The sequence below is a fragment of the Petaurus breviceps genome, unplaced genomic scaffold, assembly GCF_028583685.1.
Source record: "Petaurus breviceps papuanus isolate PSGF00001 unplaced genomic scaffold, PetGlider_PUasm1.0 90977, whole genome shotgun sequence".
NCBI lineage: Eukaryota > Metazoa > Chordata > Mammalia > Diprotodontia > Petauridae > Petaurus > Petaurus breviceps.
Window position 1 is genome coordinate 48,955,878 of NW_027187391.1, and position 27,933 is coordinate 48,983,810.

A 27,933-nucleotide genomic window follows, 5' to 3' on the forward strand; every position below is an offset into this window, starting at 1 on the left:
ATTTTAAAGTTATTGTTTATGACATTTGTGAATGTCTCTTTTCTTTTTTCCAGTCAGAAGAAATGCATGAGTAAATTATTAGAATACAGTGCAGATGTCAACATTTGTAATAATGAAGGATTGACCGCAGTAAGTGTTTTAAATTTCGTTGAAATGACTTTACATAGTTTTTTCAAAAGTAAATTTAGCATGTACATGGGTTTTGAAACAATTATTTTTTTTGTGCTTTTGTTTAAATGTTTAATAATGTCTTTGCAGTAACTAAATGAATCACAAATGTTTGGAGACATTTTTAGGTATTTTGAGGAATTTATTTCAGAGAAACTATGAACCTACTAATTGTCTTTTTTTTTGCTTGTTTCTTTTTTGAGTCTGTTTTTATTCTGCCATTCTCTAGTTTCTTTCCATAGCTTCTGTCATTGATCTTCACTGAATCTTTGAACAGTATATTCTTCATAGGTACTTTGGGAGTTTAGACTATGGGTGAGGTTTTTTTCCTTTTCCTTGTCCTCACTGTGCTCAGGAGTAGAATGTTTTCCTTTACTCCTTATCCTTGCCTTTGCCAAATTAAGTCAGTGTAACATGTATTCTTTGTGTGAATGCTTCTCTACACTAAAGTCTTAAATTTGATGCCTTGTTCTATGGAAGTGACTCTGGGTTCTTGAAAGCTATGTCAGTGGAGAACCTTTAGCAGGTATTGCCAAACTAGAAAGCCTTTGAATATGGGTCTAGTGATAGTCTAGGACCAGCTTAAGTTTAGAAAAGCTTATAATTATTTTGACTGCATGACTGAACATTTTGGTCACAATAATGATCTCTGAGGCAATGCTTGTAGATGTTCTGGAGTCATTCTCTTCTGTATTTGTGTCTTGAGTGTCCCTGCCCCCATAGCAGGGTTATGATTGGGTTCTCTTGTTGGCCTATTCTTCCAGCCTACTTCCTGACTTCAGATTTAACGTTAGGGCTGAACTCTGCCACAGTTGTGAAGGGAAGGTCTGGGCTGGTACTGTTGGTGATTTCTTGGGGGTATTGAGTGTTAATGTTATTCCAGCATCTCAGGGACCTTGCTTTGGGTCTGTGTAAAAGTAGCAGTTTGAAAACTCTTTTGACTTTGAGCAGTAGACTCTTACTTTTGGTCTGGGTTTACTTCTCCAGTTGCTCTTTTGCGTGATGGGCTAGACATTGAAAGTGAGATCCTGCTTTTTGTCTGAAGTCTGAGCCACACTACTGCTGCTGGCTTCTGAATTTCTTCCTTTTTCTTTAACAGTGCCCAGATTTACTACTGGGTCTCTTTCTCACTCTGCCCTGGATCTGTTAACTAGGACTGGCTAGTGGATGACAAAATGAGTGCTGGTTGGTGTCTGTCCCTGTCACAGTGCTGTGGTGCAGGCGGGTGTGGGTCTGAGACCTACTTTTGTCTTGATGAACAGCCTTTGCCTGGGTTCTGGAGTGTTCCCTGTTCAGTGTGCTCTTGGCCCACCCCGTCTGCTCCCCTAGACCACAGAGCTTCTTATCTGTTTCCTTATGCTAAGCTAAGCTGGGCTAGACAAAGGACGCACTGTAACCTTTTCTGGATTTCTTTATTGGGATTTGGTCTGGTGCATTTTCTAGATTTTTAGGAGCTTGTTCACAGTAGCTATCAAAGACCCTTTTCTAAGTTTGAAGGGCTTGCAGTCTGCTTCAGTACAGGAAGTTTAATTACTGATGAAATCATGGATCCTTGAAATAAACACGTAAACTGTATAGGATAGATTGTAGGAATTTCACTTTAAAATAGTCACAGTTTTAAGGTTTTTTTTCTAGAAGTAGAATAAAATGAAATACTAATTTTGAGAAATAACATTTTGAAATAGTTTAGATGAAATAACAAAGACATGAAATTTCATCTTCCTTTGCTGTTTGTGTAGCTGTTTTTTAAATGTGGAGAATAATTTTGAGTATTGTCTGTTGTATACCTACTCATAAATAAGGGTCTCCATCATGAATAGTCCTATGAGATAAATCAGAGAAATATCAGTTTTGACTGGGAGGATCAAGAAAGACATTAGAGAAGGTGATATCTGATCTCTTTTATGTAGGCTGGACAGGTTATCTGCTAGTAAAAGTAGAAGTGTTAAGGAGGGAATAACATGAACATAGATACTGTGTTTCCCCGATAATAAGACACTGTCTTATAAAATTTTTTTGGACAGAAAAACACCAGAGGGCTTATTTTCAGGGGAGGGCTTATTTTAATGAACATTGAAAGCAATTTTAATAAACAGGTAAATGTGAACAAAAAAATGTACCTTTATTCAATAAGCAAATCACTGGGGAAGAACAGGATGACGCGCTCACTGCTGCAGCTCTGATTGGATGCAGCTCGGAGCGCGGTGTGCGTTTCACGGGGGGGAGGGACGGTAATGTAGCATGTAGCGCATGGGATCACCTTCACTACAGTAGCAATCTCAATAGGGCTTGTTTTCGGGGGAGGGCTTATTTTAGGGGAATCTTACACAGTAAGGGGAGGGCTTATTTTTGGGATAGGTCTTATTATCGGGGAAACACGGTACCTAGAGCAAAAGCATGTTTGGAAGATGGCAGACAAAATCTGACTTGAATGATAAGAATAAAGAACATATGATGAATTATAGTATGAAATAAAGATGGATTAGATCCAAATTATGAGGGATCTTGAATGCTAGGCTAAAGAGTGCTTTTATTTGGTATGTATTCAGGAGGAGGCATTGAAGGTTTTTTTAACCTGAAGAATAATGTCATCATTTTAGTGCCCCTGGAATACCAGTTAGATGATGGTGCATAGGCATCCTTTGAAAAGGCTGAGGGAAGGGAAAAGAATCAGGACTCTTTTGGCAAGACTTTTTAGAGGGCAGCATGGTAAAGTGGAAAGAGCGCTTGTCTTCTGAGTCAGTCCTATCTTTGATATTTACTCCTTGTGTGACCTCGGGTAAGTACATCACTGAACCTTTCTGGGCCTCAGTCTCCTCACCTATAAAATGAGGGTTTGGACTAAATGGTTCTGAGGTCCTTCCATCTTTAAATGTATGATGCTCTGCTCCTATGATAAGGGCACAAACTGTTTATGATAGAAATAATGGCAAGGTAGAGATAGATTTGAGCAGTAATGAGATTGAGCCAGTAAGATTTGGCAACTGACTGTGTGGGATAAAGGGGTAAAAAGTCAAAGATAATTTTGAGGTTTTGACCATAAGTAATTGGAGAATAGTGCTGCCATTAAAAGAGATAGGGAAGTCAGGAGTAGCAGTATTGAGAGTAAAACTGAGTCTCATTTAATGTTCAGTTTGAGGTATCTGTGGGATATCGAAATGGGTATGTTCAGTAAACAGTGGAAAATGAATAAAAGTGATATACTTTTAATATCTGAATATTCATAGTATACCTTATACTGTGGCCAGTGTAGATGGAGCCTCATCTTCATGATACCACTTATCCATTGTAGACAGATAAATATATTTAATAATTTCTTCCACTGATTAATTTTGAGAAGGAAAAAATGATTTCTTTCCATTTGTTCCATTCATTTGTCCTATAAAATTTTCTTCCACTATAGTAGTGAGTTGCCTCTATTTTTCTCCTTCTTACTTCTCTTCCCTAGTTTTGCTTCAAGACATGCAAACTTCTCTTAGCTGTTTTTCTTGAGTATACTTAGTAAAGCCTGGAAAAGTTTTCCTTGTTCTTAGGCAGTTTTCATAGTTGGAGGGATCAGACTTTGAAAGGGTGTAAGAAAGCATATTTTGATACTTGGAAATATTTTTTTTTGGGCTTTTAATTCTTTTTTTTCCCCCAGTTTTGTTTATATCTTCTGGCAATAGCAACTTCAGCTGTGAAACACTCTTGTTCTAACATAAGTTATTTTTATACTTATTTCCACGACTTCTTTATATTACTTTTCCTATTAATATATTGCTTGATTTTTTTCTTTCTTTTTCTTTTTTTTTTGCTGGTTGGGGAATGAAGGGCAGTGAGGGGAGGATACATATGCTGTATTGAGAATATCTAGTACCAAGCTTTGGACCTGGACAAAAATTTACCACCTCTCATCTAATTCAGAATTGCCTTTTGGAAAATGTAATTGTATACTTTGAAAGCCCTGGGGCATCCAAGAAGGAAGCTGTCTTGTATCTGCCCTGTCATTTTGTATTATGGAAAGATTTATTCTGAAACATAACTTTGGGATTGCCTAAATTTTATTGGAAATATTAATTGTTAAAAAAAAACTAAGAAAAAGTATATAGGCCTGAAGTATTAACTAGGTTGTATGCTAGATTTGCAATTGAAAAATTAGTTTCTTTTAACTTATTGAGTATGTAAAATTTTCTTGTTAAAGTACTAACTGGCACAAATTATTCTGCAGATCCACTGGTTGGCTGTAAATGGAAGAACAGAGCTACTTCATGATCTTGTGCAGCATGTCAGTAACGTGGATGTTGAAGATGCAATGGGACAGACAGCATTGCATGTTGCATGCCAGAATGGTCATAAGACAGTAGGTTAAATTTAGTTGAAATTGCATGTATTTTGTAAAATTTTGAAAACTTTGAATTTATGAAAAGGTTTTCATTAGCTATGTTTGTTAATATTGTCTTGCTTTTGAAATATTTTCTACTAATGATTGGATTGCTGATTTATTTTGGTGGAAGGAGAAGAAATATAGTGCTTTTTGATACTTTTGTATTTTATGTAAGTAACTTCATGCAGATTAGAATCCTTTTAAATGATTTCTGTGAAGGCTGTGCCTGGAAAAAAATGTATCACTTGATAGTCAATATTCTGGTGATGAGCATTTCTAAGCTTAGGTATGCTAGTTCTTGGAAGATGTAGTCTGTCGACAGGCCCATAGTTGAATCCTTCTTAGGTTGATAGAACATACTAGAACTTGTGCTCTGATAGCCTAGCTTTCAGAAATCCAAGGTTGTCTCTGATGAGGCATTCTAAGAAGTTGAGGGCGGCCAGGTGGCTCAGCGAGTAAGAGCACCGGCTCCAGTGTTGGGATGACCTGGAGATCGAATCCCGGGCTCAGACACTCAACACCACACCCAGAAATAACTGACCGTGTAACCTTGAGCAAGTTACTTAACCCCAATTACTTTAAAAAAAAGAAGAAGTTGAGAGTATGGTATATGAAGTTCAGTATCTGGACTCTTGAGTTTAGGAGGGAAAAATTGCTCTTCTGGTGTCCTAATATGTTCATTAAGTGGAAAAAAGATTTCTTTGGATCCTAATGTCTACTTAGATTTTATTTCTTTAAATGTCTAGAAATTAAATTAGTTCAGTGTCTTTAAGGAATAGTTAATAGTTATTATTTCTTAAAAAGGTTAAGAAAGTACCCTTTTTTTTAAAGCTTACACCAGAAATATTCTGATGTATCTGATGCCATTCTTCAGTGTTTTTGAAAAGCATAATTATGGATGACTTTCAGGAATTCTTTTGTAAAATTATTGTAGTTTTGGATGTGATCCCTGCTGACAGTATCCCAAGGGAAAAACCCCAAGTTTTCAAATTTAAAGACTTATAGCTGTATCTGTATCATGTGAGATAGTTAACCATAATGGAAAAAACATCATCACAGTTGTTCAACAACCTTACCCTCTCTCTGCTTCCATAAAGTTTACTTAGGAAATGTGCTATAGTAGTTGATATCACTTGCTTTCAGTTGGGATAGAAGATAGTAGACCATTAAGCCTTGTGTTTTATAGAATACATTAAAAAATGTGAATTATACTCTGAAGTCATTGAAAATTACATAGCACAAGTATAATGTATTCCATATGGTTTACAACCTAAAGCAGATATGGTAAAACAATGAAGATTGCTTCGAACTTGAGAAATTCTGTCTTTGAAGAATTGCCTTCTAGGAAAATTTATAGATACTCTGACTTTACAATAATGATGTTTACTGGCTGAGATTTTGCAGATATAATAGAACTGGGAGGAAAAAAATAGTGACTTTCTTTCTTAACAGCATTACAGTTCTGTGCTCCTGAGTTGTTTACATTGGGGAACAAGATTTCTGCTAAATCTCTGTCCTAGTCACTGAAATGCCACAGGGACTTTTGAGGATTGTACAGAAGGAAATGTCTAGTGATAAGAGTGTTACTGAATCATTGGTGGTTGCCATTAATTATATAAGATCAGTGTCCAAAGGGACCTTGAAAAGTCATTTAGTCAATATCCTTGTCTTTAAGTAGAATTATATCTATAACAGTCTCTCAGAAGAATTGTGCTAATTATGATATGCCTTAGAATTGCTAATTTTCTGTGATGTATTAGAATCTTATTGGACAGGAATCCTGTATTGAGCTAGATTGAGTTATCTACTGGAGGTTTGATAAACTTTTCAAGGGTAGGGACTGTCCCGAATCATTCCTTAATTTACTAATGATATGCTCTAAAAGGCTTTCTTGTGTATTAGTAATTAGGCAGATGTGGAATTAGGAATGCTTTTATATTAGTTTGCTAGAAATGAATGTGACCTTTTTTATCCATCTTAATCAAGGTAGTTATTTTGATTATATCCATTAAGGAAATGGTAGGGCAACTAGGTGGCACAGTGCTATACACTCCTGTGCCAGCCTTGGAGTCAGGAAGACTCATCTTCCTGAGGTCTAATCTGGCCTCAGAGACTTGCTAGTTATGTGATCTTGGGCAAGTCACTTAGCCCTATTTGCCTCAGTTTCCTCATCTGTCAGATGTGCTGGAGAAGGGAAATGGTTAACCACTCCGGTGGTTATCTTTGCGATGAAAACACCAGATGGGATCATGAAGAGTGAGACATGACTGAAAAATGACTGAAAGAGCTTATGTATATGAGGACATGTTCAGTACTTTTGTATATTCAGAATTTTTCTTAAAAAAGCTTGACATTTTATAAAAATCAAATGTAAAAATCTTCAGGGGAAATAAACCTTCAAACTCTAAAAAATTAATATAGAGAGGCAAGAGACAAAAGTCTTCTGTAAAGTTTTACTTTTAACCTCAGTGTAGGTTGAATTTCAGGAACACATAAGAGGAAAGTTTGAGTAGATGGCCATAAGAGAGAGAGAGAGACAGAGAGAGAGAGGAATCACCATTTCCAGGTATTGACAGCTCTTTAGTATTCGTTATTGCTGTCACATTGTTGCTTTGATGATGAGGATGCTTATTTAGTTAATTTAATAATTATGATGAATTTACATAGAGGGTTAAATTTAATTCTAGTTTGCCGAGTATATATTTATTCCTCCAAATGTAACCAAGATGAAAAACTCATTTTATTTCTATCCCAAGTTATGCAACATGGACATTCAAATTTTGTTTACTATTTCTATACTGTTGTGTTAATGTGCATAGTATTTTAGGATTTTGAAGGTTGTCTTTTTGTTCTTGAGAGAGGCAGTGTGTGACAGAGGATAGAGAGCCAGTCTCAAGAAGAACTGGGTCCAAGTCTTGCTTCTTTGACGTATATTGACTTTTTGAGTCTGGGTTATAGAGACTTTGCTTCTAGATACTACAACTTTTGAAGATGAAACATTGAGTGATACTTACTATTCTGCTAGGTGGGGAGAGTTCCCCTATACCAATGATACATAGGTCTGGGCAAAAAATAGGTAATATTTATAATTGAAAAATGTGACTATAACTTCTGGTCTTCTGTCTTCATTGATGATTTTGACTAGGAGCTCTTATTTGAGCTATGCCTTTTTGCTTTGTTGTCCCCAGAATTGTAATATAGCTTTAGGAGATCTTATCAAGTGTACATTGTAGTCTAGAGAACATTGAAAACGTTGGTTCCTCTTGACCTGGAAAGGGACCATAGAAGTCAGTTCATTCATTAGCTAAATATTTATACTTGGGATAACAACATCTCTTTCTTTATCCCAAACTTACCCTTATGATATGTGCAGAATACTAGTGACATAGTCAAAGAAAGTTCTCTGAACTCTGAGGGGAAAAAAAAGCAATACATGTATCTGAGAATATAGTTCTTGTTGCTATGGAACATTACTTTTTCAGCAACAGAAGGATACGGCAATTTGCAGACCCTATGTGATGCTTGGATTTTGACACTGTAGTAGTTTAGTCAGCAAATTGGATTTTACCTAGCTATCTAAAATGCCACATTGGTAATTAACTTTTTATAGTATTTATTCCTGTTGTCATCATTTATCTAAAAGACTTAAATGAGGTGATTTATTGTTGCATATGGGTGCTTTCTTGGTTTTCTGGGACAATTTGGAGCCATAAACTTAGTGCATCATATTGTTAAATGATCTAACCTAATCTTAATACTGTGAGTACATTTAGTTAGAAATTAATTCAAAATTAAATTTAAAGAAAATAGCTTACACTTGAATAATTTGGTATCTTTAATTTATGTATCTTATTTTGAAGCTTTACAAATTTAATATGAAAAGGCAATTGGAATCTTGTTAAGGTAGATTTAAGCTCATAAAACTTAAAAACAATTGTTAATTTGACAGCGGCATTATAGATTGTTATTTTCAAGAGAATTATTACTGACTGCATTTCTCATTGAAATTGCAAGCTTGTTAAGGAACAATAAGGTTATTCCACTACATTCAGTCAGCTATATTGATATCCATAATCATCCTCCAAACTTTTCATCCAGAGACTTGCTTGGATTCAGCTTTGAGGCATAAAGGTAGGTTTGATTAACATATTTCAGAATTTATTTTTAGGTTCAGAGAAAGTTCAGTTTTTCTTATCTTAGCGTTCTGTGTTGGCTGATCTGTAGTGATAGTAGTTTTTCCAAGTACTCTTATTTACCAGGATGAGTGAATACTGCTGTCAGTTGCTAGATAATTAAAGAAATATGCATTAGTTTTAGGTGGTTGGTCTTCTAGCAGGTTGCTTTTAGAGAATGTGCAAAGTGTGCTTTCAGAAGCTTTATATTATTATGTCATATAATATTTTGCTTAAATTATTAGACTATAACTTCCAGGGTGGGTAGGAACTTCATTTTATTTAACTTTGTATGGCCTTCAATGCCTAAAATAGTGCCTTATATGTAATAGACACATGATAAAAACTTGGCTGAATTGAATCAATGCATTTTTCTTTTTGGATTGTTTGTAATCATTTGCTAAAAGGAGTTTACTCTACATTTAATCCTGTATTGTTTTAACATTGGCCATTAACTTTTTTCAGTTTTGTCACTTTGAATTTGGATGTATGTAAACTTGTCATTGGGTGTTTTGCTTCTTGACTAGCCATTGACTTTAATGAAATGACTTTGGGGATTGACCCAAGAACATATGAAATCCTTACTATTTTCCAAAAGCAAGCTGAAAAGACATGAAGCCCTATTGATGCATACAGCTGGTTGTATCTTCCAAGGCAAATCCTGGAATGGGCTACCCTCTTCCTTTTTCCTCTCTAGATCTCTCTTTACCAGTTACCTACTTTTTAAGATTATAAGAAGGAAGATATGTTGAGTAAATGAGGGAACCCTACCTGCTATTTGGAGGACCCTGAAACAGAGTTAAAAAATTTCTGGTAATTTTGAAACTGGGAAGTTTTTTTTTTTTATTAAAACAGAAATTAATATAATACTTAATTTTTAATGCCCTTTAGCAATTTATTCTTTTCGGTCTGTGAACATAAAATGTGTTTATATATATTATGTGTCTATATGTGTGTATATGTATATGCACATATATCAGTTTACACATAAGATTATGTTTGGTGTATTAGATTCAAAAGTATGTTTTTTTAAGGTGCCAATTACAAATTTATCTTTTTTATTGTTCTTAAATTTTTGTTATAAGTATATCTCCAAACTTTGATCTTTGAATACTTTATTCTTTTTAGTCTTTATCAATTTGAGAAGCAAGCAAAAGCTTCCAGAATAAAAATAACATCCTAATAAAACAAGTAATTTTTGGACTTATTTATTATGTTTAAACAGATCATAGGAAATAATCATTTTCAGAAAAAAGAAAACAATATACAAATTCCCTGATTGAATGAAACCTTTTTTGTCATGTTAAACATTGTAAAATTGATCTCAATGTATAAGCCATCCACCATACCTGTAAATCGCTCATTCCTCACCTCTAATTCTTAGAATCCCTAGTTGCCTTAAAAGTTATTCTGAAGTATTTCTTCCTGTATTAGTCTTTTCCTGATTCCCCAACTTTTTGTGCTTCCCCTCCCCAAAATGACCTTATATTAAATTCATATAGTGCAATCTTTTTGAGTCAGAGGCTTTCATTTTGGTACTTAGACACTTAATGAATGCTTGTTGGTTGAATTTTGAATTAGCTATGTAAATGTGGTCTGACCACCATCTTGTTAAAGCAGAAATCAAAATGAGCACAAAACTTTAAGAAAGGAAAAAATAAAAGATAAGACATGCAATTGAAACATAATCTATGCCTGAATAATGATATGTGGTTTGAAGAAAGGATATGGACAGATACCTCCAAATCATAATAATTTCATATAGAAGATTAATGGATAGAATAATTTGCTATAACAAGGAGACCAAGATCCTAAAAAGTGTGTTAAACAGCAAACACTTAGTTTCCAAATAGGGGAGAGAGATGGTGGCCAAAAGCAACACTGTTTTAGCACATAAACTCATTTGTTAAATGTTTATGGGAGAGTAACGGATGGAGTATAAAAAAAAAAGATCATTTTGGAGGTTACACAATTGTAAGTGTTTTGAGGGACTTATTCACAGGTTATCAAATGTAGGGGAAGATACCAGCGGTTTGGAAAAAATCTTGACTTAAAAAAGTGACTGAGAAATTACTGACATGTGTGTGTGTGCGCATGCTCTGTGCCTGCTTCATCATCTATATGAAATTTTTATTCACATCATTTATGCACGTATATTGAGGACATTCTTTGTGAGGGTATTAATAGGGAATGGTCAGATTTTCTCAAGTAATGTTCCACAGAGACCACATCTTTACAACATACAACTGACTGAAAGATAGAGGAACATAGAAGATTACCTTGTGCTTATTGTTGATTTAAATAAAAAACAACTCCGATTCAGTACAAAGTACTTTAATGATGTTTTCTGTTCATATATCAGAATTATTCAGTAGTTTTGGAAAAAGATAACAGAGAAACTTGTTAACTCTCTGATACTAGAAGAGTGATAAGACAAGGAAGGGCATAACATTGCCAAAGATGTTTGTAATTATCAGAGGGGAGAACCTGTCCATAGTTCAAGATGAAGAGGGAGTTTTCTCCGAATAGTAAGATCTTCTAAGCTTTTTTTTTTGTTTTTGGAGGTTGATAGTGTTGGTTAGTCCTAAACTGGGAATATTGCAGAACCTCCTAAAAGATCTGTTACACCAGTGAGGGTTCATAAGCTACAATGTTAGTAATAATAGTCCTTTAGAGGGGCGGCCAGGTGGCGCAGTGAGTAAGAGTGCCAGCCCCAGTGTGGGGAGACCTGGGATTGGTTCCGGCCTCAGATACTCGGTACCCACACAAAAATAACTGGCTGTGTAACCTTGAGCAAGTTACTTAACCCCAATTGCTTTAAAAAATAATAATAATTGTTCTTTATAAGGTTTACTTTTAGCATCCTGAGAATTTGGGTTGTCGTTTTTACCCTCTTTCTGAGGAATCTAATTTACCAGCATGGAGGTAGTTGAGAGAAGATGACCAATAAAGAATGAGAGGATGCTTCTAAAGGGGAAGGGGACAGTAGGCAAAAGATATGTGAGGATTACTTAGGCTTTTTTTCCATCAGTGGTTTGTCAGTTCTTGGAATTGTTTTCTCATTGTTGTTTTTTAGACTATCTTTGTGCTTCATTATGACTTATCTTGTTTCGTTGTGTGCTCGAAGTATCCTTCAAATGTTTGACATATTCAGACCAACAACCACTGCAATATATCTTACTAGTTGTGTGATCCTGGACAAGTCATTAAACCCGTTTGCCTCACTTTTCTCAACTGTAAAATAGGAATCTACCTCCATCCACCTCCCAGGATTGTTGTCAGGATCAAATGAAATAATATTCATAAAATTCTTAGCACAATGCCTGGCATGTAGTGGGTGTTTAAATTTATTACTTCCCTTCCTCCTTCAATGTTTTTTTTAAATGTATTAAAAAAAATGTTTTTCCCACTTAAGCATTTTTCTCTCGTATTTGTTATCTCTTCCCCTTCCCCCTACCTCAGAAAAAAAGAACAAATAAAACTTGTTGCAAATATTCATTGTCAAGCAAGACAAACTCTTTCCACATTGGCCATGTTAAAAAATGTGTCTTATTTTATATGTTTAGACCATCACCACTCTGTCAGAATCTTTTCCTTTACATTGTAGTCTGGGTGTATTATTTTCCTTGTTTGCTCTGTTCATGTATTTTGACACATTGGTTCAGATTCTTTGTATTCATTGTTTCTTACAGCCCAATAACAGTCAATTAAATTCAGAGAAACTATTTGTTTAGCAATTCCACACATGATGAGACGCATTTTAAAAAATCTTGTTTTTACAGAGATCCATTATTTCATTGGTGTTGATACTTTTTCCATGATATGAACTGTAACTCTTATTTATGCTTTAAAGTAAACTATCTTCATGAATTGCTGTTGCTAAGAAAATTAGTCACCTAGTGGCCAGTATTCTGGTGATAATATTCAACAAACTTTACTAGATTTCCCTTTGGGTGGTAGACGTATGAGCCTTCCTTGGCTCACGGTCAGAACTTTTCCAACAGAAAAGGCATGACAGATTCGGTTCTTTAGTGTAATCTTTTTCTAAAAAATAAATTATTAATACCTTTTTTTTTTACATTACATTTTCCTATCTCTCTAAGAACATCCTTTAGAAGGATTAAAAAAGGGTAAGAATAAACACCAGCACATTACAAAGATTCCATATTCAAAGTTCCCCAATCTATAATTTCATGATAGCATTTTGATATTTTTTCTATTTACTTTGTTATTCTCATGGTATTTGTTGTTTTTTTTGCTTACTTCACTTTATAGTTCATAGAAGTTAATAATTTTTTATATCCCATTATATTCATGTGTTGTAATTTGTTTAACCATTCCCCAAATCATTGGATATCTACTTTGTTTTTAGTTCTTTGCTAAATATTTTGATGTATGTAGGGGAATTTTTTTTGTCATTACCTTTTTTGTGGTAGAGACCTAGAAGTAGAAATCTCTGTATCAGTGGGTATGCATGGATGTTTTATTTACTTTCTTAGTGTAACTCCAGATTGCTTCACAAAATGGATGGACTAATTCACAGCTATACCAGTAATGCATCAGTGTACCCATTTTTCTACAACCTTGGCATCATTGTTTATTTCCATCTTTTGTTTTTTGCCACTTTACTGGTGTGAGGTGATATCTCAGAATTTTAATTTGCATTTCTCTTATTAGTTGATTTGGAGAATTCTTTCATACAGTTTGAGATTCTTCTTTTGAGAACTAACTCTTCATACCCTTTACCACGTATCTATCAAGGGATGGGTTTTGGCCTTAAATATCTCTGTTAGTTGTTTATATATTTTGAATTATCATACACTTGGAGATATTTAATAAAAAAAGATTCTCTCCTCCTCCCCCCACTGGTCACTTTCCTTCTTATCCTAGTTGCATTAATTCTGTTCATGCAAAAGCTTTTCATTGTTCATATAATTGAAAATTTTTTATTTTAACTTTTGTGATCATTCACCTCAGTTTCTTTAAAATTCAACCCTTCTTGATAGTTGTGAAAGTTACCTGATGTTGTTAATTTCTGATTATTTTATGATATTACCTTTAATGTTCAGATAATATATCCGTTTTGATTTTATTTTGGCATGTATTATAAGATTATGGTCTAAGCTTAATATCTGCTAAACTGCTTTATAATTTTCCCAGAAATTTTTGTCAAATAATGAATTCTCAAGGTGATATATAGGTTTTCTGAATTTTTTCTTGTCTATTCTGATCCACTGATTTACTTACCTATTTTACCAGACCCAAATAATTTTGATATTAGCTGCATTTTAATGTGATTTGAAGCTTATAAATGCTTCTTTACCATTCCTTGGTGTAGTCTTTGAGTATCACTTCCATGCCCCAAATTTTGAAATAGGACTTTAGTAGGAGAATGAAATTTCCGGTATCCCTCTAATAAGGTGCCCTTTGGCTCACTCCCAAATCTGATTCTTCCAAGAGTGTGATATACTAAGGTTTGCCACCATCACTCAGGAAAGTTAGTGTTCTAAGAAATGGGATTATGGAGGGGGGAAGGAGCCAAGATGGCGGCATAGAAGCAGGAAAACTCTATGCTCCCTCCATAACTACCTTAAATACCAATATATGACTAAACAAACTTTAGGGCTACAGAACCCATAAAGTGATAGAGAAAAACAAACCTCCTGCTGAAGACAGCCCGGCAGGCTGGCAGGAAGGGTTCATCGCAGCTAACTGGGAGCAGAGCCCAGCCCCGCATGAGCCCGTGGTTTTAGCCTCAGGGCGGCCATGACCAGGCCCAGATGGAGGGAAGTCGGGACAGTAGATCACAAACAGCTGTGGCAGTTTCCAGAATTGTCAACCCATAGATGCCAAAGACAAAGTGAGAGGTCAGTGGACTTTGGGAATAAGGGGTTCTGGGAGTGCAGTCCGGCTTCTGCCCCCAGAGGGAGAAGAGGCTGAGGCACAGCATCTGAAGTGCAGCCGCTACTGCTTGGCTGCTTCAGAGCTTCTAGCCTGCAGATTGTAGGGGGACCAAGCAACCATTTTGAGGGATAATCACTCTTGCTCTAACATGCTTGGATCTGGATTGCTGCCTAGGGTGGAAGTCCTAGGGTAGGTAACAAGGTGCTAGAACCAGTGGAGGCTTCAGAGAGGGCAGCCAACTAATAGCTCCAGCAGCTGTGAAAACGCCAGGGATTTGGGACAAAGCTCTCCTCTCTGAAAGCAGAGTTCTACTGTGGCAAAAAGCTCAAAAGTCAAGTAATTGAGTTGTAACATGAGCAAGCAAAGGAAGCAAAGCAAGCACAACAAATCAACTTTGGACTCCTTTTTTGGGGACAAAAAGGATCAAAGCATGGAACAGGAGGAAGACAACAAAGTCAGAACTCCTGCACTAAAAGCTTCTAAGAAAAAATGAACTTGTTACAGGCCATAGAGGAGCTTAAGAAGGATTTTGAAAACTAAATAAGAGAAGTTGAGGAAGAATTGGGAAGAGAAATGAGAACGATGCAAAAAAATCTTGAAAAGAGAGTCAATAACCTGACTGAAGAAAATAACACTTTAAAAATAGTTTGACTGAAATGGCAAAAGAGGCTCAAAAAGGCAATTAAGAGAAGAATGCCTTAAAAAGCCAAATTTACCAGATGGAAAAAGAATTTCAAAAGCTCACTGAAAAGAATCATTCCTTCAGAATTAGATTGGAGCAAATGGAAGCTAGTGACTTTATGAGAAATGAAGATACTATTAAACAGACCCAAACAAATGAAAAAGTAGAAGGCAGTCTGAAAATATCTCATTGGAAAAACCACTGACCTGGAAAATAGATCCAGGAGAGAGTATATATAAAAATTATTGGACTACCTGAAAGCCATGATCAAAAGAAGAACGTAGAAATCATCCTTCAAAAAATACTCAAGGAAAATTGCCCTGATGTTTTAGAATCAGAGGGCAAAATAGAGGTTGAAAGAATTCACTAATCACCTCTTGAAAATGATGCCAAAAAGAAAACTCCAAGGAATATTATAGCCAGGTTCCAGAATTCCCACATCAAGGAGAAAATATTACAAGCAGCCAGGAAGAAACAATTTGAATATTGTGGAAACACAGTCAGGATAATGCAGAATCTGGCAGTTTTTCATTGAGGGGTCAAGGGGTTTGGAATATGATATTCCAGAGGTCAAAGGAGCTAGGATTAAAACCCAAGAATCACCTGCTCAGCAGAACTGAGTATCATGTTTCAGGGGAAAATATGGTCATTCAATGAAATAGAGGACTTTTAAGCTTTCTTGATGAAAAAACCAGAGTTGAATAGAAAACTTGACGACATTCAGATACAAGAAGCAAGAGAAGCATGAGAAGATAAATAAGGAAAAGAAATCATAAGGAACTTATCAAAGTCAAACTACATTCCTACATGGAAAAATGATAATTGTAACTTATGAAATCTTTCTCAGTATGAGAATAGTTGAAGGGAATATAAATGTATATATATATATATGTGTGTGTGTGTGTGTATGTGTGTATATACGTTACATATATATGTCTATATAGGAGGGTATATGGGCATATGAATACATATGTGAGTGTGTGTATATATGTATACAGGTATACATAGAGGGCACAGGACAAATTGAGTAGGAAGGGATAATTCTTCAAAGGTGAAATTGAGAGATGAGAGGAGATGGGGAGAGACAGAATGGGGTACACTATCTCATATAGAAGAGGCAAGGGAAAATGGTTACAATGGAGTGGAAGAACAGGAAGGCAAAAGGGAATGGGTCAACCTTACTCTTACTGAATTTGGCTTAGGGAGGGAATGACATACATTAAATAGTGTATCTTGCCCTACAGGAGAGTAGGGTGGAAAGGGATGAGAGGGGGGATGATGGAGGGGAGGGCAGGTTGCAGGGAGGGAAGTTGGAAGCACACACTTTTGCAAAGGGACAGGGTCAAAGTAGAGAATAGACCAAGTGGGGGATGGGGTAGGATGGAAGGAAATATAGTCAGTCTTTCACAATATATCCACTATGGAAATGTTTTGCGTAGCTACACATGTACAACCTATATTGAATTGCTTATCTTCCCAGTAAGGGTGAGTGACGAGGAAGGAAGGGAAAGAATCTGGACTTCAAAGTTTTAAAATCCAGTGTTTAAAAAGTATATATAATTATTTCTTTTTACATGCAACTGGGAAATAAGATACATGGGTACTGGGGTATAGAGATCCATCTTGCCCTACTGGATAGTCGGAGGGGGGATGGAGGAGGATATAGGAGAGAACAGATTGGGGGAGCAGGTATACTGTGGGATCGCTGTTTTGGAGTGGTGGGTAGGGTAAAGATGAGGAGAAAATTTGTAACTCAAAATCTTGTGGAAATAAATTATGTAAACAAAGAATAAACATTCATTAAAAAAATGGAATTTTGTATCAGGATGCAAATTGGCATTTTGAAAAGCACTGAGTGTGTTTCCATGTATAATTTAGTCACCTCTCTTGTAGATAACTTCTGTTCCTAACTCATTGTCCATTTTCAGTGCTTATATTCTAGATATGTGTGCTCATGTACATATGATGTCTTACCTGATGACTCCATGAATTGGTCACCCAGCCGCATGTTAATCTGAAAATAGACATTTTTCATCTATATGGTTTGTGATTTTCATAGGTTAGAAAATGTTAGTAATGCCAAAGTGTAGTTTAATCTTTGTAAATCTAATTCACATTACCTTTTAAATTCTTTGAACAGCAAGTTTTAGAAACAACCAGGTTCCAATTGCTTTCTATTTCTGAAAGTCTTTTGGTTACAGTTATTTTTCTTTTGAACATTCTGAGGAGGCAAGGAAATAAATTAATTATTTTTCTATTTTCTACAGTAATATTTAAGTGCTCAGTATTTTTTAAGTCAAAATTAGGATGTCAGGATCATATCTATCAATATTTAGATAGGATAAGTCAGCAAAATAATGCCTACAGGTATGGAATGTCATATCCTTTAGTTCCAAGATAAGTAAAGAGCTAGTAAAAGAATAGTCAACTGCCCTTGATGAATTCCGGTCACTAGATCCAGAAGAACTCTGCCCCACAGTTTTGAATGAACTAGTGGATGTGATATGCCCAAGTGTTTTTTTTTTTGAAAGATCATGGAGGACTGGAGAAATGCAAAGTGATCAACAGATTTTTCAAAAAGGAGGAATGTAGTCTGTAAAAAGTTCAACTTTTGATTTTGGCAAAGTTTTATTATGTACTACTAAAGAAACAGAAAATTTAAGAAGTGATATTTGGACATGACAAGCATAGTTTTACCAAGGAGCCCTCATGTCAGTCTAACGTAATTTCCATTGTTGGCAGGGTTTAACTAGATGGTTAGATAGGGGGCTTCTCTTATAGACAGTTTGCCTAGATTCCAGCAAAGCATGTGACAATCTTTGCTATTCTTGTAGATGAGATGGAGACATATGGACTAGACAAGAGTGTGTATGGTTAGGTGGGTTCAGAAGTGATTGGATGACTGTATCTAAGGGTAGTCATCTATTTTTTTATGTCAGTTTGGCAGGAAGTCTTTTGGAGCACATCAGGGATTTGTTTTTGTTTATTTGCTATTCAATGTATATTTTTTAAAAATTAGATCTTATTTTATCAATGGTTTTTGTTTTTATATTCCATTTATTTCCTACCTGTTTCCTGCCCAGCAGGCCATCTCATAACAAAAATTTAACAAGAAAAAAAAATGCACGCCAGCAAAACTTAACTCATTGACATTGTTTTATAGTGTATTCACTTTTCCACATCTGTAGTCTGCTACCTCTGCAATGAAGGGAGGGAGTTGCATTTTCTCAGCTTTTTTCTAGGGCTTAATGTGGTTATTACAATTATACAATATCAAATTTTATTTATCTTTTTTTAAAATTTACATTGTTATAGTCATTATTTATAGTTCTTTCTTGGTGCATCAATTCTTACAGGTCTTCCCATGTTTTTATTAATTTTTAATTCTTTTAATTCATTATTTTATATACTACAGTAATAATATTATATTCGTGTACCACAAGTTGTTTAACCTTTGCCTAGTTGATAAGCATCTGTCAGTAGCTTGGATGAATTTATAAGTGGTATGCATCTGAAATTTTCAAATGACAGAAAGTAAAGAGTAGTAATAGTGAGGATCAAGTTGGTTAACATGTAAAATGCTTTGAAAATTAAGTGGTATGTTAATGCTAGCTATTTTTGTTATTATTATTATTGTTATCATAGCTAAAGTTTTGTATGACAGTTAGGATCCAAAAATACTTTTAACAGAGCTAGAAGGTTGTGCCAATTCTCAATAAAATACAGAGGGAATAAGCATAAAATCAAACATTTAAAGTCATGCCATAAATTATAAGTCAATATTTTAATGAGATGTAGAAAAACAGCATTTTCTGTGGAAAAAGTTATGAGGGTTTTAATGGATTTTACAAGCTTTGTTTGATCAATACTAGTATGCCCACCAGAAAAGCTAATGTAGTCTTCTTAGGCTGCTTCAAGAGAAAGCTCATATATAACCCAAGAGAATCCTATTTTGTTCTACCCTGAGCAGACCACATCAAGAATATTCATTTCTTGGTACCACATTTAGGAAGGACATTTAGAGGCTGGAGAGGATTCAAATGATGGTGAGGAACATAATGAAGGGTCTCAAGATTATGCTATAGCTGTATCGGTTGAGCAGTATTCACTCTGGAGAAAAAGAATGAAATCTGAAACTTGATGTAAGACAAAGCTTCCCAGAACTATATAATCAGAACTATACAAAAGTGAAATGGCTTTCCTTGCTTAGTGCCTACAACAGTGCTTGGCTCAGAGTCGGGGCTTGATAAATACATTGAGGTGTCATGTCTTCTATCTCACTAGAAACCTTCAAGTAAAGGTTAGATGACTATTTTGGGGAGCTATCATAGAAGGGATTCTTGTGTAAGTATGAGTTGGTCTAGAATTTCTTAAACTGTGTGTTAAAGAAACACTGAAGGGGTCACAAATGGAAAAAGTTTAAGAAATCCTGGTCTGGATGGCCTCTGAGATCCCGTCCTATCCTTGTATCCTTATATTGCCTTTGGGAATTCATGCTGTTAGGATCATGTTATATACATGCCTTCTAATACTTCCTATAGTAAATGCTATCCTGTAAGAACTAACACTAATTTAACTAATACAGAATTCTTCACTAGAGTGAGACTTTGGTAGATTACTGTTGAATATGAGAAATTTTAAATGTGTTTTTTTAAAAAATGTATGTAAATATCTTTAAATTTTAGGAAAGTTTTGGATGTGAATAAGATCTTGCTTATATGTGTTGCAGTTGGTTTTATAAGTTGAAAATGATATGCTTTCTTCTCTAGCTTTATTTTGACTCAATTTTTTTTCCCTTCAGACAGTACAGTGCTTGCTAGACAGTGGTGCTGATATTAATAGGCCAAATGTGTCTGGAGCTACCCCATTGTATTTTGCTTGCAGGTATGGTATTTTACTTTTAAAAATAATTTTCAAAAACAATATATGATAGTAAGAAAATATGTGGGACTTAAAACTTCAAATCAAATAAATTTTGTTTCATATTAAGTACTGTGTACTTTTTGTGCAGTATATAACTTAAGGGACAACATGGTCTTGTGATTAGCGTGCTTGGTTGAAAGAGGATATTACATTCTCATTCTTCTTATCTTTGTTAAATACCTTAATTTAGTCATGTACATTTTCTGGGAATCAGTTTTTTCTTTCCAGTTCCCCCTTTTTTGTTCAGCCCTATAGCATTCTTTGGCAAATTAAATAATTATTTGTAATCATCTAAAAACATGTATTTTTTAAAAGGTTATTTCTGCAGACAACATTTTTGTTACAGCTACTGCTGATTGCTGCAGTGATAATCTAGTTTATGTTATGTCTTTTGTTGAAATTTAAAATGTTTTCTTTCCATGCATGTAATCAAGTAAAAAGTATGCTATGGTGGAAAGAACACTGAATTGGAAATCAGAAAACCTGAGTTCTAGTCCTGCCTTTGCTTTTATCTGTCTAATGTGACCTTGGGCAAGGTATTTGGCTTTCTGGCCCTGTTTCCTTAGGCTTCATTCCTCATTTACCTCTGTAAAATGAAGGAGAGTCTATGTTTTTGTTTCCCACAAGTTAGAAACATAGTGAGAAATGACTGGTAGAAGTAACACAATGTCACTCTGGACAGCAATCAAGTAGTCCTGTTGAGGGAACTGTCTGCTTCAGTGTCACTCCTTTAATACTTTTCTTCACCTTCAGAGTTATTTTGGACATGCCTATGTGGTCTGATCATTCATATTCAAATTGCTCTCTTCCCATCCTGTTTGATTCTTGTCTGTGTTTTTCCTTAAGTTCTTTGCTGAAGGTGCATTGGAGACCTTTCCTGAGTCTAAAGTATTTTGTGTCTACTACTGCAGTGCTCTAGCTGTCTATGTATTATTCCTTACTTTCACCAACTGACTGACACACCTCTTCTATTTGATCATACGTGTATTTTTTCTAAAATTTGTTTATTTTTAGTTTTCAATATTCATTTCCACAAGATTTTGAGTTACAAATTTTCTCTCTGTCTTTCCTCTGCCCCCACCCCAAAATAGCAAGTCTTGCCCCAATCTGCTCTCTCTTATATCCTCAGCCATCCCCCTGTAATTTTCTAGTAGGGCAAGATGGATTTCTATACCCCAGAATCTGTATAACTGCATATCTTATTTCCCAGTTGCATGCAAAAAAAAACAATTAAAAAATTTTTTTAAATTTTTTAAAAAAACTTTGATTTCCAGATTCTTTCTCTTTTTCCCTCCTCACACCCTCCCCCCCCCCGGGAAGATAAGCAATTCAATATAGGTTGTACATGTGTAGTTATGTAAAATGTTTCCATAGTAGATATGTGAATAGTAGATATAGTGAAATAGTATATGTGAATAGTAGATATAGTGAAAGACTACATTTCCCTCCATCCAATCCTGCCCCCCCACTTATTCTGTTTTCTACTTTGACCCTTTTCTACTCTGTCCCTTTTCAAAAGTCTGTGCTTCTAACTACTCTCTTTCCCAATCTGCCCTCCCTTCTATCATCCCCCCTCTTACCGCCTTACCCCCTACTTTCCGGTAGGGTAAGATACCCAATGGCGTGTGTATGTTATTCCCTCCTTAAGCCAAATTCAATGAGAGTATGGTTTACCCATTCCCTTTTGCCTTCCTATTCTTTCCCTCCATTGTAACAGTTATTTCTTGCCTATTTTATATGAGATACTTTACCCTATTCTGTCTCTCCCTTTCTCCTTCTCTCATTGTATTCCTCTCTCACCTCTTAATTTTATTTTTTAGATATCATCCCTTCCTATGCAACTGATCCTGTGGCCTCTGTCTATGTATACATGTACACATATGTACACACTCACAAATGTATTTATATACACATACACCCTCCTATACATACATATATGTGTATGTATACATATATATATATATACATATATTTTCCCTTCAGCTATCCTCATACTGAAAAAAGTCTCATGAGTTATAATTATCGTTTTTCCATGTAGGAATGTAAATAGTTCAACTTTAATAAATTCCTTATGATTTCTTTTTCCGGTTTACCTTCTCATGCTTCTCTTGCTTCTTATATTTGAAAGTCAAATTTTCTGTTCAGCTCTGGTTTTTTTTATTAAGAATACTTGAAAGTCCTCTATTGCATTGAATGACCATATTTTCCCCTGAAGCAGTTTGCTAGGTAGGTGATTCTTAGTTTTAATCCTAGCTCATTTGACCTCTGGAATATCATATTTCAAACCCTTTGATCCCTTAATGTAGAAGCTTCTAGATCTTGTGTTATCTTGATTGTGTTTCCGCAATACTCAAATTGTTTCTTTCTGACTGCTTGCAGTATTTTCTCCTTGACTTGGGAACTCTGGAATTTGGCTGTAATATTCCTAGGAGTTTTCTTTTTGGGATCTGTTTTAAGAGGTGATCGGTGAATTCTTTCAATTTCAATTTTTACCCTCTGGTTCTAAAACATCAGGGCAATTTTCCTTGAGAATTTCTTGAAGGATGATTTCTAGGTTCTTTTTTTGATCATGGCTTTCATGTAGTCCAGTAATTTTAAAATTATCTCTCCTGGATCTATTTTCCAGGTCAGTGGTTTTTCCATTGAGATATTTCATACTGCTTTCTATTTTTTTTTTCATTTGTTTGGATCTGTTTAATAGTATCCTGATTTCTCATAAAGTCATTAGCTTCCATTTGCTCCAGTCTAATTCTGAAGGAATTATTCTTTTCAGTGAGCTTTTGAAATTCCTTTTCCATCTGGGCAATTTGGCCTTTTAAGGCATTCTTCTCCTCATTGGCTTTTTGGGCTTCTTTTGCCATTTGAGTTAGTCTATTTTTTAAGGTGTGATTTTCTTCAGTATTTTTTTTATGTCTCCTTTAGCAGGCTGTTGACTTGCTTTTCATGATTTTCTTGCATCATTCATTCTTATTTCTCTTCCTAGTTTTTCCTCCATTTCTCTTACTTGATTTTCAGAATTCTTCTTGAGATCCTCCATGGCCTGTAATCAGTTCATATTTTTCTTAGAAGCTTTTGATGTAGGAGTTTTGCCTTTTGTTGACTTCTTCTGATTCCATGTTTTGATCTTTATTTCCCCAAAAAAGGATTTTGTGGTCTGATTGTGCTTCCTCTGCTTGCTTATCCTGCCAGCCACTTACTTGACTTTTGAGCTCTTTGGCATGGTAGAACTCTGCTTCCAGAGTGGAGAGCTTTGAAACCACACGATCATCTCAATAGATGCAGAAAAGGCTTTTGACAAAATATAACATCCATTCCTATTAGAAACATTAGAAAGTATAGGAATAAATGGAGCCTTCCTTAAAATAATAGGTAGCATCTATTTAAAGCCATCATCAAGTATTATTTGTAATGGGGAGAAGCTAGAATCATTTCCCATAAGATCAGGGGTGAAACAAGGGTGTCCACTATCACCCCTCTTATTCAATCTGGTACTAGAAATGTTAGCAGTAGCAATTAGAGAAGAAAAAGAAGTCAAAGGAATCAAAGTAGGCAGAGAAGAGACCAAGCTATCACTTTTTGCAGATGATGTGATGATATACTTAGAGAATCCTAGAGAATCAAGTAAACTACTTGAGACAATAAATAAATTTAGCAAAGTTGCAGGATATAAAATAAACCCACATAAATCTTCAGCATTGCTCTATATTTCCAATGAAATTCAACAGCAAGAGATAGAAAGAGAAATCCCATTTAAAGTTACTGTAGAAATTATAAAATATTTGGGGATCTACCTGCCAAAACAAACCCAGGACCTATATGACCATAACTACAAAACACTTTTCACACAAATAAAGTCAGATTTAACTAATTGGAAAAATATCAATTGCTCGTGGCAGAGTGGAGAGCTTTGTCCCAAGTCACAGGGGTTTTCACAAATGTTATCAGAGGTCTGAGGAGGGTGCCCTTTCTACAGCCACTACAAGCTCTGTTACACTGGCATTTCTCATCCCAGGACCACCACCCAAGACAACGATCCAGATCCAAGCAGGTCAAAGCAAGAGTGATTACCCTTTGAGTGGTCACTTGGTCCCCCTATGATCTGCAGGCCAGGAGCTCCAGAGCCAGTCACATGGCTGCAGCTGCAGCCTCCACACCTCTGCCATCTCTTGCCCTGGGGGCAGTGGCCGGGGGCCACACTCTTCTGTCACCCAGTTCTAACAGAGTTTCCCACTGACCTTTTACTTTCTGTCTAGTGTTTATGGGTTGAGAAGTCTGGAAGCCACCATAGCTGTTGGTGATTCACTCTCGTGAAGTCTGCTCTGCCTGGTTTGGTCTACTAGTTGGGGCTGCCACAGGCTCGGTGCCGCTTACACGGGACTATGCTTCTCTCCAAGCTCAGTGCTATAGACCCTTCCTGTTGGCCTCCCAGGCTGGCTTCAGTGGGAGATTTGTTTCTCTCTGTCACATTGTGGGTTCTGTAGCTCTAAAATTCGTTTAGTCATATTTTACAGGTATTAGAGGTGGTTGTAGCAGGAGCCCATGAAATTTCCTGCTTCTACTCTGCCATCTTGGCTCTGCCCCCTGACCATACATGTTCTTGGTAATGTCTTTCATACCATTTATTCCAAGCAAGTTATTGATAATATATTGTAGCCTACTAATATCCCCTATTTATTTTTCCATTGCCTTTTAGATTGTCACTACTACGTCATTTCCATCATAGTCTCTTACTCTCTTACCTATATATTTTGTGGGGGGGCTTAACATCCTTGTCTAACTCTGGTCTAACTTTTATCCAGATATCTCAAGAAAATTCTGTATTGACCTCACTAGAAATGATTAATCATGGGAAAGCCCAAGAAATACCCAAGTTCTAGAAAGATCTTATTTATGTTTTTTTTTCTCCTTTGTCTACCATTAGACTGGAGGTTATGCCTGTTAACAGAGGGGCTTACTTTTCTCTTTTCATAGAATTTATAGGAATCTACTTCTGTAAAATCGCTTTGATTAGATTGAATCAGTTTCTCCTGGTATAAGATTAAGAGCTTTATTGTCTATATCTTCTGGGCTACATTCTTGTCAGAACCCATGGTATATCTCCTTTTCTAGAAATATTTATGCTTAGAGTTTTGTTTCTGATTCTTAAGAATTATTTTTTTTGTCTCACAGTTTTGGATCATTTTATGCATTGTTTCTCTGAATTCAGATCTAATTATAAGAAGTCTGGATTTCTGGAAACTATTTTATATGATGCTAGGGAATTTTATAGCCCTTTAGAAATAAACCATTGTGATATCACATTGTCAAGTATTGATATATTTCTGGGACCAGTTATTATGGAGCAATAAGTTCATCATTATGGAAAGGAGATAGAAATTGGACAACAATTTCATTGTTGTCAGTCCTTTTAGCAGTATCTTAACGTGCTGGAATTCTCACCAACCCTCATATATTTTTTTAGAGCAATCTGTGGAAAATAGTGTAAGTTAAATTTGCAGACAAATTATAGAGTTGTGAAATGATAAAACTGGACTGAAAATAAGTTGAGAGGTAATTCAAGAATGTTTTACTAGATATGTAATTATTGTTTTTTTTAAATTGTCTCACTAGTAGCAACCAAGGAAGTTTCTTGAAGTGTATGTTTCGTTGTATATTTTTCTTGACTGTCCAGACTCTCACCTTTTAAAAAATTCTTTTTAATCTTCAGATTACTGCTTATTTTCTGTAACGTGGAATGCTTGTATAATAACCTTGTTAATTAATATGTAGTTATATCTGTCCACAAGCAAAATGTTTCTAAGGGATTTAGAAATTATCACCTTTTCCTTTGTGAATTGAGGATACTTGAGACCCAGAAAATTGAACTTACTTGGTTAGAGTCCTTTAGGTATAGTAGCAGGGTGATGGTTCCCACCTAGGCTTCAGATTCTAAATCTATTACTCTTTCCATTACACTAGGCTGCTTCATCACGCTTGTTCTGTTGCCTTCTTTCTCAGAATCCTAGACCCTATTTGGAGTCATCCTGTTAAAAATTTTTCTTTACAGAATAGATTTCTATCCTGTAGGCTTTGACTTTTCTCCTGTTGTTGTTCAGTCTTTCCAGTTGTGTTTGCCTCTTCATGACCCAGTGAACCAGGATACAGGAGTGGTTTGTCATTTCCTTCTCCATCATACTACTTGCTTGATGCTGAGTTCTGTAATCAGTACGGCTATTAAGTGGAGTAGCAGATGTGAGGTTTTGTTTCTACTTCAATTTGTTTCCCGGTAAACTTCCATCTCATAACACTTTGTATCCGTTATGAACTCAGCATGCTTTCTATTCTAACATCATATTCATTGATTAACTGACTCAGATTCTGTCCTCTGACATTGGAGCCATTCCGTTGATAAACAAACACTAACTATAACCGTCTAAACAGACGTCTACTTAGTGCAAAGTAATTCCTTTGAGACAGAGAAGGAACTTAGTAAGCCAAATAGTCCTTGTAAGACTGAAGGGCCCAAAAGACCAACCAGGAAGTGTTTAGAAGCTTTGTTTCTTGTTTTACAGTTTGAACAAAAGATAGTTGAAAAATTTACCAGATAATTCTAAGGTACCTTAAAAAAAACAGCATGTGCTATGACTCAATTAACAGTTTAAATTACTTTCATTTAGAAAGGATAATCTATATATAAAATGAATGTTAGAATCATTTTTTTTTTTTTTTTGCTTTTTGGAGGGCAGTTAGGGTTAAGTGACTTGCCCAAAGTCACACGGCTAGTAAGTGTGTCAAGTGTCTGAGGCCAGATTTGAACTCAGGTCCTCCTGACTCCAGGGCTGGTGCTCTATGCACTGCACCACCTAGCCACCCCTGTTTAGAATCATTTTATTCCAAAAAAACCTTTAGCATGCATTCTGATGACTTAGATAGCTATTACTACATTTTATGCAGTCCTTGCTTCATATTACCACTTCCAAACTATTCTAACTATAATTACCATCCTTCTTGCTGTTATCTGCTCACTATAAGCCATATTCCACCCCAAATTCATATTTGGTTTATGTTCATTTTCTCTACTCCTATCTCTTATAATCCACCCTTTTCCCCAACAAAAGGAAACAAAAACCCCTAAACATATGACTGTGATTTTTTTCAGGTTTCTCAACTAATATACCCTCATTTTCCATCTTAACTTCAGCCGTGGTGACACATTAAAATTTGCCATTTCTCAAAATTGCATTTCATCTAAGATCTGGAACTCTGAAATTTTACCTCTTTTATCTTAAACATTCCCTTTGCTTTTATTGTGACTTTTGGTCTCTTAATGCATTTTGCCAATTTATCTTCTGCACTCTTGCTTTACTCATTTCCATGCTAGCCTTGGCTCCGTGGTTAACCACTTGACTATTACTAGCTTATATCTTCAAATGCCTTGCCTCTTTGACCTTGCATTGTTTCCACCCTATAATTCATCATCCTTGGGAAATTTATACCATCTGTTTTCTCTGTTCCTGCCTTAGAGTTGTTGAGCATTCCTGGACAAAAATCATTAAATTGAACTAACTTCACCTACTACAAATTTGTTCTATAACCATAACTGGCTTCCTTGCTGCTAGAAAACATTTCTATTTCTCCCTTATTGTTTCCCTTTCTATAGCCTACTTCACTGAGAAGTTCCAGGCTATCTGATAATATGTTACTCAGCACTTCATTCTTTTGAAATTTAGCAGCATTGTCAT

General features: G+C 35.5%; 1 protein-coding gene across 3 annotated transcripts in view; it reads left to right on the top strand.

Annotated features, from left to right (window-relative positions):
• Nucleotides 1–27,933, top strand: part of HACE1 (HECT domain and ankyrin repeat containing E3 ubiquitin protein ligase 1) — a 100,667-nt gene that overhangs the window by 16,590 nt on the left and 56,144 nt on the right. For 2 of the 3 annotated variants that reach the window (XM_069077140.1, XM_069077141.1), the window contains exons 5-7: nucleotides 54–129; nucleotides 4,376–4,507; nucleotides 20,091–20,173. In XM_069077140.1, coding sequence (XP_068933241.1) covers nucleotides 54–129; nucleotides 4,376–4,507; nucleotides 20,091–20,173 — 291 coding nt within the window. The remainder of the gene's footprint in view (nucleotides 1–53; nucleotides 130–4,375; nucleotides 4,508–20,090; nucleotides 20,174–27,933) is intronic. The other variant, XM_069077142.1, reaches the window with a different exon arrangement.